Here is a 19,087-nt window from a genome sequence, read left to right on the forward strand (position 1 = left end):
CTTTTGGATGCATCTTATAGATTTTTGGCTGCTGATCATGAAAATAACCCATAAATTAATCTATCCCATACTGTTTTATAGAAATTTTCTGTTTTTACACAATAGCAATGTACACTGTTCAGTACATGTTGGCTCTGCTGCACACATAAAAGAAGCATCTGGTGTACCAAGTATAACTACAATATCTGTGGAGACCTAAGAGTAGTGGCTATGTTGCTAAGAATGCAACTCAGATATACCAAACCCTGTTGTTACATACAGCATGTGAATGAGACAGCTGTACAAAACAGTTGCATTACATTAAAAAGAAATGGCCACGCTGAAAGAATTTGGTTCCAGGATGGAAAAACATGGCACATGAACCACTTGTTGACCTGACAAAGATATTTTTCCTCCATTCCAAATAAAACTTGGACTGATGAAAAATTCTGTGAAAGTGATGGACAAGAAAGATGAAGGTTTTTGTTCATACAAATGTTTCCAAGAATAATCTTGATGCCAAGATTAAGGAAGGCATTTTGTCAGATATGTAATCAATGACAAGCGGTTCAAAGATCTATTAGTGGGACCAGAGAAAATCAGCTGGAAAGCATGCATAGATGTAGTGGGAATTTTCGTGACAACTATAGAGCACCAAACAATATTCAGCTGTTTGACAAACTTCTCACAACATCAAGGCCATGAATTGCAACATGCCACTGAAGATTCATTTTCTGCATTCACACTTTGGACTCTTTCCCAAAAATCTAGTCGCAGTCAGCAGCAAACATGAGGAAAGGTTTCACCAGGACATTGCACAATAGGAAAATGGTTTGGGCCAGTTAGGCAGTCAATGTATGACTGAGGTTACTGTGCATCTAATTAATGAAGTGGCATTTCTATTTTGTCTTTCTCTCTTGCTTTGTGTATATTTCTGGTGGATTTTCACATTTAATGGATGTGGACATGCAGCTACAGTTGTGATAGCTCTGGTTTTTTGCCTTTGCTAGTAAGGCACCTTCATTTCATTCTTTGAGACAAATAACCGCAACTATTCTTCTTGATGGTGCTCTTTGTATACAGTTACTGATTTCTTTCTGATAATATCCTAAATAATAGGTTATTTTGACAAGGACTGTTACAATGACCTATATTTGAACTTCTATTTCCACCATTTGGTTTCTTCTCCAGAAGACAGACTAATGAACATGAATATTAATGTCTTCATGTATGTACCCAACCTCTCCTCCCCCCACAAATAAGAAAGTATACAGATATAGCGATATTTACTAACAAACATTCACCTGTTGTTTAGTATCATAATGTGGGCTAGTGCTTATATTTATGAGGTCTGGGCTAGAACCATTAAACATATTATCACCTGCATTTCATAGAAAACCTCCCTAAGCAAAATATTACATGGGTTATAATATTATTATCTATTCATGCAACTTTTGATTGGAAACTAATCAAAAGAGGATGACAAAGTTGTTAATGAACCATGTATCTCCTCGTTACAACCAATTGCTTTTTGCACTTCAATTACTGCACAGCGTGTTCCTCTCATTCCAAGATAATATCCTAGGGGCTATTCCAGCCAGCTGAGTTTTCACCCTCAGCTGCTCACCAGTGCTGCTTCCTCACCTGGTTCCTGTACCCAACAGGTGCGATGGGTTTTGTTTTATCTTGCAAAAGTTCCAGTTTCAGGTCTCACCGGATAACCCCCTTTAACAACATAACTTAGGTCCAGGCCCCATGGGGCTCCACACAGACAATCTGGAGGTTATATTTCATTAATGAAGTGCAAGTCTTTGAAATTATAATATGAAGAGCTAAGCAACGGGTCCAGAGACAGGGATAGATCACAGGATTATAATATGGAATATCAATGGCAATTGTACAAACAGGCATTATTGTCTGAATGGCACTCTCCTTTTGTCATCTGGTTCAATATGTCTATAGAGGCTACAATGATTTCTATGAAATAAATAGGAGATAACAAGGATCCAATAACTTAGGAGATAACAAGGATCTTAACATGATACTCCAACACTAAGTATTTCATTCATTTATTTGTGCTATGTAGCTATTAGTGCTCATAAACAGGAAAATTTCCTGATTGTTATTGATTAAAACAAAGTGGTAGTTAATAAAATACCAGGTCAAAGTATAGAATGTCTGGTCAATAAAGGCTGACATATATTCTCTTCCACCTTGCAGTAATTATACACTGGAAGACAGAAAACTGTTTCGTACAACACATTTCAAAACAAGCAGTTTATTGGCTTTTTACAATAAACTGTCGTGGAGGGGGGGAAATCCCCAGAAAAACTTTGCCACTGCATTGGCTTTTCTATGTTTGCAATAAATTATTGTATACTATATAGCAAGTTTATATTTCTGTTTGCGATAAGCCCGTCTCTGCAAGCAGTGACTGTGCAATTTTAATTCCCAGGGCACACGTCCAAGAATGATTTCATTTAAATCTTAACTGTTTCTAATACCGAAGCGAGGTTTGCACCGAAGATACACATACAAGAAACAGAAACTACATTAATCACAGGCTGACCATTAAAGCTGCCCTGTGCTTTAGTTCACAAAGGCCAAACGATGTCTTATCGCTCCCAAATCTATGTTAATAAATACAATCTGCATGAATTAAATTAGGATTGATTAACTATCTTTCAATTTTCTTTAAAAATTATAAATATAGCATCTTAATCAAAATGTGGATATGACAATACACAAATTATTTGTGTACCACATCCAAACTCAACTTATTATCATTTTTAAGCAAATGAATTTTATTTACACACACACACACACACACACACATATATACAGTATACTATATTGAGAGAGAAAAACATACACACAGAGAAAGATCAAATATACTGATTTTTTTAAAGACATGGATAACATAGGTACTTTTTAGGTAAGAAACAACCATTTGAGCAGTATCTATCATGGTGTCTTAGTAGATGGATCATATTTGATAACAGAAAGAGAAATTCAACCTTGATGCAACACAAGTACAAGGGCTATATTCCTCATTCATTTGTCACAAAAAAGTATAGCTAAGAATTATTTTGTGATTATGTATTTACTGCTTGTATATAAACAAATTAAGAACTGCAGTCATATCATTCGTGAAGCAGCACCATGTATTTATTAGTTTAAGTAACTCCAGTGTCTCTCTCTCTCTCTCTGTCTCTCTCTCTCTCTCTGTCTCTCTCTCTGTCTCTGTCTCTGTCTCTCTCTGTCTCTCTGTCTCTCTCTGTCTCTCTCTGATATTTGGAATAAGAAGCCTAATTTAAAAAGTCTAATTTGCAGCTTTGTTTCTTCTGCCTTCAAGCTAAAGGTGTACAAAGAAGGCAGCCAGGTTTTAAGCTATGGTTGGCAGAATTTAAATAGACCATATCAATGCAGCATAAAGCAATGTCAGAAACAAAAGCTAAGCATCTACCATCTAAAACTAGAGAAATATATAAATTCCACTAGATCAGCTACTCAGGACTATTCTGATGTTATTCTTATGTCCTGTAAATGTGACTTTGTATCCTTTCACTTCCAGTTCAGCTAAATCAGAGAAAATGCAAGGCAGAATTTTGACTAAGATAGGACTTTTTGTAATTTCCTTCTAAAAAACAGCTAGAATTGTGTAGCAACTGCAAATCATCCTGTACGTTCAAAATTCTTCCATGCTCCTAAGAGGTAGCTAGATAGTGATTTTTGTATCTAAAAAAACACTCTACATTCCTCAATCAAGAGACATACGTATATTACGCTTCGCACAATATATGCTACAACTTTTCCTAAAGCATTTAGGAATACAATAGGGCTATTACATCACAAACCAAAAATCGGTCCACAATACGCAAATTCTTACTAGAGACCAAACATAGATTACTGTCCCATTTCTCACAATATTTGAAATTTAGGAAATAAAATTTAAGATATTTTTTCTTAAATGAAAAAAAATAATGATTGAAAACTGATGCTCTGCAGCAAACTGCAAAGAGGCTATAATCACTCTACCAAAGCAGGAATTCAACTAGTATAATTGCTAAAATATACAAAGACAATATTACCAGTTTTAAAAAAAAGTGTCACTTTGGCTACAAATAAATCTGCCAATATAGATTTTTCATGCAGCAGAAAAAATAAAATCTTATGATTTCTTTTCTTTTCTTTATGGGAACTGTAGTTCTCATATATATTATCAAACTAAAATGCTCAGATACCTGAAGAATTCATGTGAAAAAACAGATAGGGTTAAAAAAAAAAAAGGACACAAATTCTATGTAAAGAAAAGCATTGAGGCATTTTAATTTTAACCTAAATTTTCCTCAGTATGGTCAACTTGAACCTGCTGGATTCTTACTGAAGGCTAGGAACTTCTTAGAACTGATTTTAAATGTAATTATGGAATATACATATATAACATACATCAACAGATGGAGGTACCGGTAAATGCTTGTATGCTACTATTTACTGAATTGTTGTAGGGACAGATTTATTTCGTGAGTACTAAACATTCAGGGAGAAGAGAAAAGCTGCATATATTGCAAATGTTAAAACAGACTTTACAGTATATGCTGGTCTCAGTTGTTAAAATATCCAACTTATCATTCAAAGGGATGTCGGAACTAAGTGGCAAGACCAACAAGGAGAATATCAAATGTTGACAAACTCTGTAAATTTACTTTTAAAAGCTGATTATATTTTACATAATATATGCAAAGAAAAAGATTATAAAAAGATCCTCCTCTCTATTCTCATACTGAGAAATAGAAATGAAAACATAAGTGTTGAGTCAAGGTCACAGCTACACAAACATTTAGAAGCAATTATAGCCATTTGTGTATGCTGTTAGGAAATGAAATGTACATGAGGATACATATTATGGGTGTGTCTTACAAGCAACTTGAGAATGCAAAACTATAATAAACATGGATAGGCTAGTTATTATTGTTTGACAGGACAGACAACACAGCACTCCCTTTTGATTTTAATGTTATACTTTGAGCAACTACAACACAGCTATGACTTAGTCAATAAAAATAGATTGTTATTGTTATCTTATCCAAACAGTTATGTTTTGTTTTGTTATAGTATGTTTTTAATTGCATACTTAATATTACATAAGGCACCCAGAGTTTTATTGGAATTGGGTAGCCTTAACAAATAACAACAACAACTAGAGCACCATTTGAACACCACCGGCATCGACAAATTCAGTCAATTGCAAAAGGCAGCTTTACTCGAAACAGCTTATATCCTGAGGTAATATATGTAGCACTATCTATTGCAGGTCCTTGGGAAGGACTAGGTAGGCAAAATGCCAAATCCAGTATGAACATCGCAGATGGTGCAATGAACCATAATAATGAGATTCAACAATAAAATAATATTGCTTAAGTGATGTAACCTTGCATGTAATTGCCAAAGTATAAGTAAATTGGATCCAACAAATCAATGATATCAAATGCTATCTCAACATAATTCAAGACAACACATCTGACAATTAAATGGGACATTGGTTCATCACCTGAGTATGATTTTAAATCATATCCTCATTGCTCATAGAAAAAACTTAATTGTAACTTCATAATAAATTTATTTTTATCAGGGAGGAGAAAATGATTTATTCTTATTAGGGGTTTATCCCACTGTTATTACTTTACAAATAACTTATCTAATACTTAATGCTCCTTCCTCCTCCTAGTTTCTCCACAACAATCCAGTGAGGTGAGCTGAGAGAGAGGGAATGATTTTTCATGATGCAAAATGATTCTTGAGAGAAAATTACTGTTGTAATTTTTTCTGGGCCACAGGAAAAATAATCTTTGGAGCAGAGGAATTCATCCTGTGGCAATGGTGGCTTCAATATTACAAAGCCCTGCTACACTAATTTTGATCAGACAGACAGAAAGGAAGAAATGTTCTCTCTTATAAATCCTAACACTGATGTTAGTGGGAGCTATTTATTCAACACTCATTAAACAGTGTAATTTGTAGCTTGTTTATGAGTATTTATGGAAAAGAACATCCCCAGGATCTCCCCTTGTAAGGGCCTCATTCTCCATCCTCTCAGTGGGAGATCTGATATCTTATTGTCCTGAGATGCTTTCCCAGAAGAGTTGAAGGTATTACTCTGGACCAATAACTAGTAACTGGTGTAACAAGGGAATCACATGCTTTCTATACATTGTCCCATCAGGAGACTAGCCACAGCATTCTGTACCAGCAGAATCGCAAAACAATCTTACATACAATATCTTACAACAGTTGAGATGCAACTAAATTATGTATCATGGTGTCCTGAGATAACATTGAAGGCAAAGTGGGCCCACAATGAACTTAAGATATTCAGTTTGAAGAACTAACCTGCTAATGTATGGATGGTAGCAGGTAAGGGAGGACAGCCATTTTAATTAGGCCAGTACATAGTCGCGTGAATCCAGCCAATTATGGATCAAAGTAATAAAGTACTTTTCAAAGACGAAAATGGTGATGATCTTAAAAAAGAAGAGAGTGTAGTCTTGTCTTTTCCCATCCATTGATAATATCTCCAGATTTCTCTTGGAAAAAAAACACAACTTTAAATAATGATATGGTTCTGAACTCTGGATAAAAGAGTGGCAAAAAGCCAGCTAGATTGTCTCCTGAACATTTAAGAGCTTGATCAGATCAGCAACATGTAGATTTTATCCAACTTTATCTTATCCAATCTTGTCCAACCTGATTAAACAGAGGCATTTAATCTGCTGTTGCTTTTGGTCATAAATCTGTCTCAATCAATCTGCGAACACCCAATGATTCAAGAGGAACTTGGCTTGACAGAGAGTTCCTCCTGCCACAGGAAACATGTTATTTTCAAACAAAATGGCTCACATCATCATACTCCAAGTGTTGAATTGATAGGAGAGATTTCTTATTTCTTAAACCTGGGGTCGGAAACCCGAAGCTGTGAAGCTCTGCTGTGGCTCCCTGTTGCCGGTTGGTTCTACAATTGATAGGGCTTTCAGTTAAGACAGGTAGATGAAAAAGGATGCCACATTAGGAGGAAATTCTATGGTGGGTGAACCAGACTTCCGGTCGACTCCAGAACTGAACGAGGAGCTTCCGGTTAGGACCTTCGAGGCTCTTTGAGTGTTTAAGGTTACCAAATCCTATCTTAAACTAACATGAAACTTTCCCATTACATTTGAAACTTATCACTAGATTTTTAAATTTAAAATTTACCTATTAAAACACTTTTTGCCAACATGTCCCTCTGGGAAAGGTTTTCAAGATCAGCTTTCACCAAATTGGGTGTCCTCCAGATGTAACGAGACTACAATTCCTCAAATTCCCAGTCATTATGTCTGAAAAATGTCTGGTTTGCAGAGATTACTCAAAGCCATTTTCTGCACTGAACCAGGAAATATGTCACTTAATATTTATTAATGCTTGAAGCTTTTTGTTGAAATCAATATTTTAATTACATTTACTTAATATTTAAATAATTTTAAGATATGTGCAAATAATAAATAAATATCTTTTCCTCCAAATAATTTGGAAGGAAAACCATTATAAAAATAATGTTTTTTCACTATTGGTAGTTTAGATCCTATACTCGCATTTAAATTAATTGAAAGTTGAAGCGTCTTTTCTCCCTTTAGCATCTTGCAGAAAACCAAAGTGTTATAATATTGTAAGTGACTTCATAGGTTTACCATTGCTTCATATAGGTATCCTTTATATGACAACAGCTTAATATTCTGCATATCTGTCACTAAGAAAACTACTAAGATGTAAAATTTGCAGCAGTAATGTGTGTGTGGTGTGTGTGTGAAATACCACTCACGCATCATCATGAAATCTCCAGAATCATAAAGCCTACAAGCTTGAAATTTGGCACATATGTTCCTCTTGACTTCTAGGTGCTCACTAAGAAAGGATTTTTCAAAATGACCATCAGATCATTAGTATTTCTTATATTATTATTAACATGCTCTGATGCTAAGGAGTTAGACCAGGTGTAGTCAACCTTTTTGTACCTACCGCCCACTTTTGTAACTCTGTTAGTAGTAAAATTTTCTAACCGCCCACCGCTTCCACAGTAATGGTGATTTATAAAGTAGAGAAGTAACTTTACCTTATAAAATTTATAAAGCAGAGTTACAGCAAACCCCTATCGCCCACCATGAAAGCTGGAATGCCCACTAGTGGGCGGTAGGGACAAGGTTGACTACACTGAGTTAGACGTTCTACTCCCCCTCCCAACCTGAAAAGAACACGTGGGCATGGCCAACATGTGACTCATCCGGCCTGCGGGCTGGGAATTTAGATATTCTACTCTCCCTCCCCACCTGAAAAATGCTGTGATGCTAAGGAGTTAGCCTGAGGGAGAGAAGGGGATAAGATAGGAGAGGCCTCTGTGGAGCCAGCCTGAGGGAGAGAAGGGGATTAGGAGAGGAGAGGCCTCTGTGGGACCAACCTGAGGGAGAGAAGGGGGATACTAGAGGAGATGCTCCTGTGGAATAAGCCTGAGAGAGAGAAGGGGAGAGAGGAGAGGCTTCTGTGGGGCAAGCCTGAGGAAGAGAAGGGAAGAGGAGAAGCCAATCGTGACTACTCATTAATTTTCAAACTGTGTCAGTTTAGCAAGCCCGATCATTTATTTCCTAGCAGAGCACAGGTATCCAGCTGGTAATTATTATATTTTCTGAAAACGATTGCCAGTAGTTAGAAAGTTGGATGGAAAACAGATTAAACAAAATGGGCCAGCAGAGCATGGTAAAAATAATCTGCATGATTAAAATTCGGCTGATCTTATTATATTCCTTGTTTCTATTCAGAATATCTACTGTCTATATGAACTGGGCTGAACGGGGTTCCTACTGGTGTGGCCCATTTCGGCAGAACCTATAGTGGTATGGCAGCCTGGGTCGCTGGAACCGGCAGTGACCCAGGCTACACCCTCAAACCAGTTCACTGGTCGCCACCGTTGCCATCTTATTTTTGAGTTCTGTGCATGTGCAGAACAATTTTAATTTAATTGTGCATGCGTGTGCACAAAGCACGCGCATGAGCGAACTGGCAGTAAAGCGTGCCATAACCCACCCCTGATGCATACCTATTTATTTATTAATTTACTTTATTTGAATGCTACCCATTCCTGAAGTCTCTGAGCTCTAATCAAAATAATCTAAGATGAGGCACAACAGCAGAGGAAAACAGGAACAAGACAGACGATTTCAAAACTCATTTCAAAATTCATGAATCTTCTTCTTACCTACAAGTGTGATGCTTCCGACAATAATAAAGAGTACAAAGGAAATAGCATAATAAAAAAGCAATTCAAGCCTCCTCGTTCAGTGCGTATTAGACGCTGACTGTCCTTCCATCTAAACTTGGAAAGAGTTACTTGAATTCCTGCCTGATATGGCAATGAGAGGATTTTATTGGCATGGAAGACCCCACTGAAACTCTTAAAAACGGAGATTGTGTTTTAGCAATGTTCAGATTTTTCTAAATTTAGTCTTCAAGGATGAGATTATTCAAAACTGTCTTTCAGAATGTCTGTATTGCTCCTTTTGCTACAAAAAAGAAAAAAACTATATACTCAAGTTTAGAAAACATGGCCAAAATAACACGAGATGATGGTAAAAATGAAAAATACTTCTTACTCAGCTGATTTTCTTCTTGAGTCACCAGAGATGCCACAGATAACAGCACTAGGAAATCTAGAGCATGTCAACAAATGACATGAGGAAGAAGTCCGAAACATTCCTTTAAAACTGACCACCAAAAGGACATCATTTCTAGATAGACCAGAAGGTCCTTTAATATCATTTATGAATACTGCAGCTTTGTTACAAGCAACATTACAAAAATGGATAGAAGAGGCTTTAAACAAGGTAGATGGACACCACCAAGCAGGAAACAGAGCTAATAATTTTTAAAATCCTGGAAGATGATCTATCTGATGTTTAGAAAAATAACTTTCTTGGTGACCCACTGATGCAGAATTCTCCAACCTGTCTGTGGACCGGTGGGGTGGTGGGAGAGGGAATGTGCCAGGCAAGTGCATGCACAGTTCCATTTGCTAATTGCTTGCCCACCATTTCTGCGGCCTAGTTCCGAAAGGCTCAAGGACCAGTTGTGGGCCACAGCTCGGGGATTGGGGGACCTGTATTAATGTATGAACAAGATGAAATTATATTGAGTCCCAGCAGCTCCCATGCTCATATGCTAATGTATAAACAACAAGACCTCTTATAGATCTTGTATCCTCGGGTTGAAAGTTCTAAAGACTTGATCACAAGTGAAGCAGAAAAACAAACAAATAAATACACACACACACCCCAAAAAACCCACTAACAACATTGTAAGGGACAAAGGAAATAAAAATACAAAAGCATGTGTGCAGCAATGTATCCAAACATTCACAACATTCTTTTCTCTTGGGCTAGATGGAATAGGTAAAGAGAAGAAAATCAGAATGAACTACATCTTCTCTCCATATTTGTCAAAGGTCTGATGATGGCTAGATTTTGAAAATGCATTATCTTGTATCTTATATTCATTTATGATATTTACTTTCAGCATGCCACTATCATTTCAAACCCCCATAGGACTGAAGAGAGCAATTAGGGCAACAGTCGGCTATTGCAGGTAAAACAAGCTGGTCCTTAACTTCGATAAATCAAAAATTTTAGTTTTTGCTAAAAAACCAAGCCAATACTCCTGGCAAATAGAAGGATACAGTTTGGTTAAAACATTTAGATACCTTGGTGTGGTTTTCCACTCACTAGGGACATGGAAGGCACACCTGGATCACACATTGCAAGTAGGCATTAGTTCCTCAATTGCAATCAAACATTTCTTTTATACAGGTGGAGGTCAGTTAGTACCTGCTGCCTTAAAACTTTTTGAGGCCAAAACATTGGCACAAATTCTTTACGGGGCACAATCAGGAATCCTTGCAAAGAGAGACTTGCTAGAAACCATACAAACTAAATTCCTGTGAGCCATCTTAGCTGCACCCAATGGAACTCCAAATGCCCAGTTAAGAATTGAGACAGGCATGCCTCAAATTCAGGTAAGAGCCTGGAAGATGATGATCATTTATTGGCTTAAAATGCATTTCTTTCCAGAGGGACTGTCCCCACTAGTGTTGACTGACAATTTCCCATCCCCCTGGAAACAGGCAATTGATCACAAACTGGGCTCTTACGGGCTCTCACCATTATTCTTAATGTCCCTAGGCTTTGAGCAAGCAAAGCAAGTAGTAATTAATAGAATGAGGGGCATGGAGTTCCAAGAAGAACTAAATAGGTTGCCTCTCCACAGTAGGGACAGAATTAAACAGGGTGTGTGGGAATCGGCAAGATATCTAAATGACCTGATCTCCCCAAAACAAAGAATAGCTTTCTTCAGAGCCAGATTTAACATTCTTCCTTCAGCACTCCTCCAGGGCAGGTATAAGAGAACACCTATAGCAGAACGTGTTTGTATATGTGGTAAAGGAGAAGTGGAAGATGATTCACATGTTCTATTACACTGCGAGCTATACAGAGCTTGTAGGTCTGCACATATTCTCCCCTTATAAGAGAGATTGCCAGGGAGGGCAGACCATTTTTATCTAGGCTTTCTCCTCCAGGACACTAACCCGGTTACCATGTATGCAGTGGCAAACTTCTGTGCTGCTGCAATGTCCATAAGAAAAAAAATGGCTACAGAAGTATAGTACCATCTTGTACCAATTATCTGGACATACCTTTAACAATCTTTGGACAATTATGCTATTATTCACTTTTAATGTAAATACTTTTTAATTATATTTTAATGTTAGTATTTTTTTAACATAGTGTAAAAACTAATGTGTATTGCTGGTCTTTGACCATAATAAAGATTTTACTTACTTTACTTACTTTCAGCATAATTTAATTAAGTAGTGATAAGAGATTAATCTGATTCTGCAGATGTCAAGCCCATAAATAGCTGGGAGGATTTCTGTGCTTTGTTTTTGTAGTTATTTGTTACTCATTTCTAGATTATAAATACAGTGAGTTTTATGTGGATCACAATAAGGGGGGGAAAAGGATAGGATTAAATTCTGAAAATTTTGAAATGCTTGATTTCTCATTGTCATAAGCTCAATGAAATGCTCATTGTTATAATTCTAAAGTAGCATAAAAATATCAACAATAAAACAAAAAAATGAATTAAAAGCAAAATTCAGAAATAATTCAAAGAAGCAATCCAAGCTGTACTCAAATCCTATTGGATAGGCTAACTCACTAGGAAGCAATTCTAATTCTAACAGAAGATTTACTTATAAATTTACAATTTAATTGTGAGTAAATATGTACTGCGTTTATGTATTTTCTCCATTGCTAGTATAAAATTGTCTATGAAGCTTTGCATACTAAATTTATATTTTATAAAAAAGGAACATGAATAAGAATCCTTTTATATTGTTTTTTAAAATGAATTCTAAATACTAGAGTTTTGAATGACATAGACCTTATTTTTAGTATAAATACAAATGCTCAGTTTATATTAGTAATATGCCCTGAAATGTGCACTTTTGAAAATAACATACTTTGATATTCTGCCTGTTGGTAGCTGTTACAATGTTGGCAATGCTAAAAAAAAATCTTTTTATAAATGTCAGCACCCCCGCTCATTGCTTTTTAAAGCTATAAAACTCTCTCAAAGATATGCAATGTTTTTGTCTTAGAATACAATACTTAATATATTTAATCCAAGTTAGCATTGATCTTGTTAACATTTACATTATTTCCATGCAGCTATTCATCCCATTCCTATGTATGTTTACCTGCAAATTATTTTTAATAAGTTTGATATGTATATGATTGCAGCCATAGCTATCCAATGTACAAGTTGAGTTGAAAAAGATTTACTCAAGTTAAAATGCACAAGAATTGCTCTAAAATAACACAATCCTGTGCATATTACTATGGAAGAAAGTTCTGCTGTTTTCATTAACATCTATTTCCAGTAACTGTGCAAAATGACAGAGTTATGAAGGCATATATCTGAAACTACCAGATCTGGGCTACAAACAACATTTACTTCTAACTAAACATGCATAGAAGTGGAAGTGTAGTGTTAGAGTCCACAGTACTATATATCAGTCATCATTCTTTCATTTATCTGTCAAATTACTCAAATAAACAAATCAATTGTAGCCATTGTATACTTAAGCATTAGCATTTAAAATTAATTCATTGCATTAAGCAAGAATTCAATGCTTGCTGTAATTTGTTTACTATAATCTAATCTTCTTGAAATATTTTTTACACCTTGATGAAATAGAAATGGATGGATTGTAGATTAATTGACCTAGTGTACCACAAACGCATGCCAAGTATACACATGCAGCAAAATACAAACTTAGTAGCTTAAATGTGGTTTAGTGATCACTCCGTTAGGTGGAAATAAATGATGAACATCAAATGCACAAAGTTTTGTACATGCATGAGTAATTTCACTGGACACTGACTACTGTTCTTAGCAGTAGCATTATGCAAGACTCTGTAAGAAATATATAAGGGCTGCAATCATATGCATACTTACTTGGAAATTTAACTCACTGAACTCAACAGGATTCTGAGTATATATTTATTCACCTCTGAAGACTGGTAGCTCATCAATAGTTTCCCAAGAAAACATTTATCCCATATCCTGAAAAAATAAGCAAGCATTGAGAATAAATCAAGTCTTCATAAATCTTTAATAAAATCTCTAAGCATTACTGCTTAGATTTTCAGAATATATTTACTGATTTTCACCAAGGACTGAACCTAGAATAATACACCATTTTGCATTTATCCTTTAAAAGGAGGGTACAGTTTTTACAATACTGAAGTAGGATTTGGAAGATCTAAATTATGTTTACTGACAGAACTTTGGGAAATCAGAATCTTGCAGCCTCATCTTCCTCACAAGGTTATTTGAGGATGAGAACTAGCAACACTGTTGAAAAGGCAGGCTACATGCATAATATACCGTAAATTATTATCCACACAGGAAATGAACATGCAGTGCTGTTAACTAATCAGGTCAGAAATGACTACAGTAGATTGGTCATTAAAACTCCAGGATTAAAATAGAGGGTCTCCGCTAAGTACAATGAAACAGAGAAGCAATCTTCACAAACTTGACACCTTTTACAGTTCTCTTCATGTTTCATGTTTCTCAGCAGTGCCCCTCCACTTCCATAGCAATTTTTAAAGAGGAAGATGAGCGGCAGACAGCTTTGATTGTGAAAATTGCCTTCGTACCCTCTGCCTCTAACTTCAGCAGAATTCCAGCTATCACTTGTTTGACCCAATCCACCCATTAGTCATGTATTCCAAGAATGGGGGGGGGGGGAAAGTTATAATGAATAATAAGAGAAGAAAAAAACAGAACATGTTAAGAGAATGGTAGAAAATCAAGAACAAAATGTTTATTTTCTATGCTTAGTACGAGTTATAACAAAGGAAATAAGGCATATTGCCACAGAAACCGCTTTACAAATTATAAATTTCAAAAGCCTAAAAAAGGATTCCCCCCCACCACACTCTCTCTCTCTCTCTCATACACACACACACACACACTGTTATTGGTTTAACAAGGCAATAAGAAGGAAGCAACACCAGACAGTGATGTCATTCTGTGTAGAAACAAAGGAAGCTGCCCTGGCTGAAAAACTAGAACCTCCTTTTATGACCCAGATAAAGAAAAATATTTCTGAAATGACAATTCGTAATTTCTAGTATTAAATACCAAATCAATCAAACATTATAATCAATTAAGTGCAATTTTGATTATACTACTTGGAAATAAAATTCTCTGACTTAATATTAAAAGCTGAATTCCAAAATATTTTGTCTTTAAAGAGCTATAAAAACCACAAACAGAATTTTGAATACTTAAATTTTTAATACAGTACTGAAAAGCAAATGAGGATGGGAGGGAGGAAAGAAAGTAGGTCTCCTCCACCAGACTGGAAGAGGAGGTTTAGATGAGCGAGATCTGGCCAGATGTCAAATTTCAGGCCTCAGGAAGAGACTACTGCTACTGGTAACCATATGTGAAAGGAAACCCCCTACTTTTGTTTGCTCATCGGTGGCTATTTACTCCAAACCGGCAAGGCAACAGACTTTTATTTTTAAAGGCAAACACTCACACCTACGAAATCAAGGGATGGAAATTTTGCTTCGGCCCATTAGCGACTGTAATTTATGTTTCCCTTCCCGATGAATCTGGGATGAATCAATATATGCCCTACAGGCGTTCAAGCTATTCTCCCCCCCCCCCCGCCACAGTTACCTTCGAGCCTTATGATGCTACGAGACCCCCTTTCCCGTTCTTGTTGCAACGGATCAATTCAGCTACCCCGTTAGAAAATTCCCCCTCGCTGAATTTGATTCTCCTATCCAGCCCCAACCGGGACCGGCTCCTTCTCGGTTTCTCGCAATACCTGATATGGCGGCGGCGGCTCCTGATCCTGTTCGGTCCCATCCCCGTAGCTGGCCCTGTCCGATTGGGACTCGTGCAGCAGGGAAATATCATCCGAAGTGGGCGACTTCAAGCAATTTCCCATCTTCCCCAAAGGGAAGTAGGGGGGCCTTCTCCTTCTCAGAAACACAACGGCAGCTCCAGGCAACAGCGGCGGCTCTCCCTCGGCCTTCCCCGAGCAGCAGCAACCCGATACTGGAAGCTCATGCCAGCTCCCTACCAGACCTAAGCTGCTTATCCGCTCGCCTCAGGGAGTGACCATCCCTTTCTCGCCTTCCGCCAGAATGCCCAATTACCGCTCGAGCACCGAAAGAGCAGCAGGAAAGAATCGGAGAGGCTTCAGCCCTCGGGCATCATCAGGGCCTCAGTCCAGCTCCTCTGGACCTCTGTGAGTTGGGCGAAGGAGGAGGCGTCCAGGTATACAGAGCCCGTTTCCTCCGAGCCTAAAGCGGCGTTCTTCTTCCTGGTCACCAGCCGTCTACGCAGCGAGCTTTGTCAGCCAGGCCTCTCTAGCTCCTCCTTCTGCATTGATTCCAGCCGCTGCTACGGCCTGCTTTGGCTCACCACATGCTTAAATCCCATCTTCCCTTCGAGCCAAAGGGAACGGGCACCCCAGGATCTAGATTTCTGAAGTTTGGGTCGAGAGAGGTATTCCTTCCCTCATACAGTAATAGATCACGGATTAATTTTTTAGTTAAAATAGGGCCTCAAGTTGTATGTTCATTTTGGGGGCATTGCACATCCTAAAACTTCTGGCACGTTTTTGTTAAAACGACTGCACATATTTCAGACAGAGTAAAAAGCTTAATGCTTTGCATATTTACTCAAAAGCACAATTCATTCCAATGTGGTTTCTAGTTAACATTGCAGTATTACTAGTTTCTTTCTGACTAATCAAGGTTAAAGCTGTTACATTACTTGCCTTCATATAATTCAATTGGATTTGGGTAAATAAGCACATTGTATTGTAAAATCATATATTTGTTGGTTTTCTTGTGAAGACTTGGATGTATTAAAAAAAAACCTAAAAATGTGGGTTTTTAGGCACATCCTTTAGAAATTGCATACTAAATGCTCTGAGGTCTTGAACAGTATTATCACAATTTACTTTTCCAAAAAACGTGACTTTATATATATATATATATATATCAAATTGTTGAAAACAATATCTAAAATTTTTAGCAGTAAGTGGCAAAACCCAATTAATTCTAATGTAGTTAATTCTACAGAATGCCAAGAAGTGTTCAGCTTACAACATTCTTTATTTTTCCGTATTAGCATAGCAATTGATGCCATATACATTTCAAAATACTTTCGGTTCAGTTAAGATTGTGTGATTTAATGTTGTCCCAGTATGTATGGACTTTTAACGCCTCAGCCATTTGGGATGTATAGCAATTAGTGGACATCATTGCTGGTGGAATAAATATCTACCAGTTACTGTTCTGACCTGCGTTTAGGGAGGTGGCAAGTTGTGATAGTTGTGGTAGGTTTAGCCATGGGAAACATATAGTATTGTTCTAATTATCTTTGTGTGGCAAGCAGGTTGCTGTAGACTTTGGTCTGGTAAATTTTTTGATTTCTAGCAATTGTGGTACTGCTAGGAAGATAGACTGAGATCTCTGTACAGAAACCTGCTTGTCAGACCTATGCAGAAAAACATGGTCCAACAGGTAGGTCACTCTGCAGGATGCTTTGCTTCCACATGGGGTGGCATTTTAATACACTCACAGGACATCTCACACAGTGAACCAGACTTCTGGAGAAACGGCATCTCACAAAGCAACCAACCTGTTTGAGTATTTTTCTCTACATGGGTCTGGTAGGCAGGTTGCTTTAGAATCCTGGCCTTTGGCTTTTTCTTGAATTTTATATACCAGTGTTTGTCATCAAAACAGGTATATTAGTTATATCCACCAACTATAACAGAAGACTAAAAACTGATGGTGGGGAATGGAAATGCCTCATCTTTCTTACACCCTTGCCATAGAAACTCAATGAACTACAAAAGGAAGAAAGCATCTTGTTCTCCATCCGGCTTAGCAGTGCAGCTCAGCATCCTTTTTTGCCAATAAACAAGAAAATAAATCATACTGGGGCTTTATTTATAAGGCTTCCTAATCTATAATGAAAATAGCTGTTATGATTGTCTTTTAAGATCAAAGCCTTACCATATCCATTGTCAAGCTATGCAAAGACTTGAATTCCCCAGCAAGTTGGAACTTCAACTTTCCTTTTAAAAGAAGAAAAAATTTCTACTTTGTTTCATAACTTCACTATATGCTAGTGAATTATGCAACTAGGTCAATACAACAAACTTTGCATGACTCTGTATCACAAACGAAATATTTGTTTTTGATTAAAAAGTACGTTAATGGCATGACTGTCTCAGTCCCATGAATAATATCACAACTGTTTTTCATTGTGACAGTAAAAATGATCAAAATCTATGTTCTCTTAGGCCACAATAAATATTTATTAATAAAACATTGCTTACTGATGTCAGGTTTCACTCTTGATGCTACCACAAGAACCAACAGGAACAAAATCTCAGTAAATGCTCTTGAATGTTATTGATTCACATCTCATGAATCAGCATTAGAAACTACCCAAAAAGGTTTGAACACTTTGGGTAGTTTCTAATTCTGATTAGGAATTAGTCAGTTTTATCACAATAACACTCCCCAAAAGCCTCAGCATCCTTGCTTGCATGGAAACAAGCATAAATGTAACTGAATGTGCAAAATCTTTACAGGAATCTGCATTGAATACATGAATGCTTTGAGGAATTTGAAATCATTTGAACAACCTGATGAGGGCAAGTCTTATCTTGATGTAATAAATCCCGAATAGATCTTCTAACAGTATAATTCTCTTAGCCCATCTAATACATTCTACAAGTTTTATGGATGTTATGTTGTTGCATCTGTATACACACACACACTGTTGTGAGTCTCTGTGCTCAAAATATCCCAGATTCAAAACGTAACCCTAACCATAGGTACCATGATCTTAAAATGGAGCATCAACAATGGAGAACTTCCTTTAAAGCTGGAACAAGACTCCATCACAGAACTTTGTGTGCTATTCTTAACACAACTGTATTTAGTTAAGAACTTTGTTTTAAGAAAAAAAAATAGAATCATCAGCATTTAAGGTTAATTTGAACTTTTCAATGTGATATAAACATACGGATCATGGATTTTGTACTTCAGAAACATTATTCAATAATTGTACTGGACGTGATGTATTATTGGAGGAAGCCTTTAGGATATCATTTTCAGATTTTGATCTTGAAATAGTTGGTTTCTTGAACTGCGGTGACATATTGGTATTAATATCATAATTTTGATCCTCTTTCAAAGAATGATTTGTTTGACATGCAACAGAAACAGTTTCTTTTGCTTTGGGAGTAGTGCTGGACAGATTTGAACACGGTTTTTCTACAGTAAATTCATCTGATAAAGAAAATTGCGCTGAGCAAATATCACAAACATCATCATAGAAAGATTGTACACTTTCACTGGACCGAGATGGAAACACATATGCTCTGGATCTTACACTCAAACCTCTGTGCGACTTTTTT

General features: G+C 36.9%; 1 protein-coding gene across 2 annotated transcripts in view; it reads right to left on the bottom strand.

Moving 5' to 3' along the window:
• Positions 1-17,931, bottom strand: part of RNF11 (ring finger protein 11) — a 41,604-nt gene extending 23,673 nt beyond the window's left edge. The window contains exons 1-2 of one of the 2 annotated variants that reach the window (XM_087719683.1): positions 17,149-17,931; positions 15,464-15,726 (exon numbers count right to left, since the gene is read on the bottom strand). In XM_087719683.1, coding sequence (XP_087575809.1) covers positions 15,464-15,726; positions 17,149-17,164 — 279 coding nt within the window. In that variant the 5' untranslated portion in view covers positions 17,165-17,931. Of the gene's footprint in view, positions 1-13,625; positions 13,681-15,463; positions 15,998-17,148 lie in introns of those variants that run through there. The other variant, XM_087719684.1, reaches the window with a different exon arrangement.
• Positions 17,932-19,087: the final 1,156 nt, after the last annotated feature.

This window comes from Thamnophis sirtalis, unplaced genomic scaffold (genome assembly GCF_051295495.1).
Source record: "Thamnophis sirtalis isolate CommonGarterSnake01/CBP01778 unplaced genomic scaffold, rThaSir2_p1.2 scaffold_7, whole genome shotgun sequence".
Classification (NCBI taxonomy): Eukaryota; Metazoa; Chordata; class Lepidosauria; order Squamata; family Natricidae; genus Thamnophis; species Thamnophis sirtalis.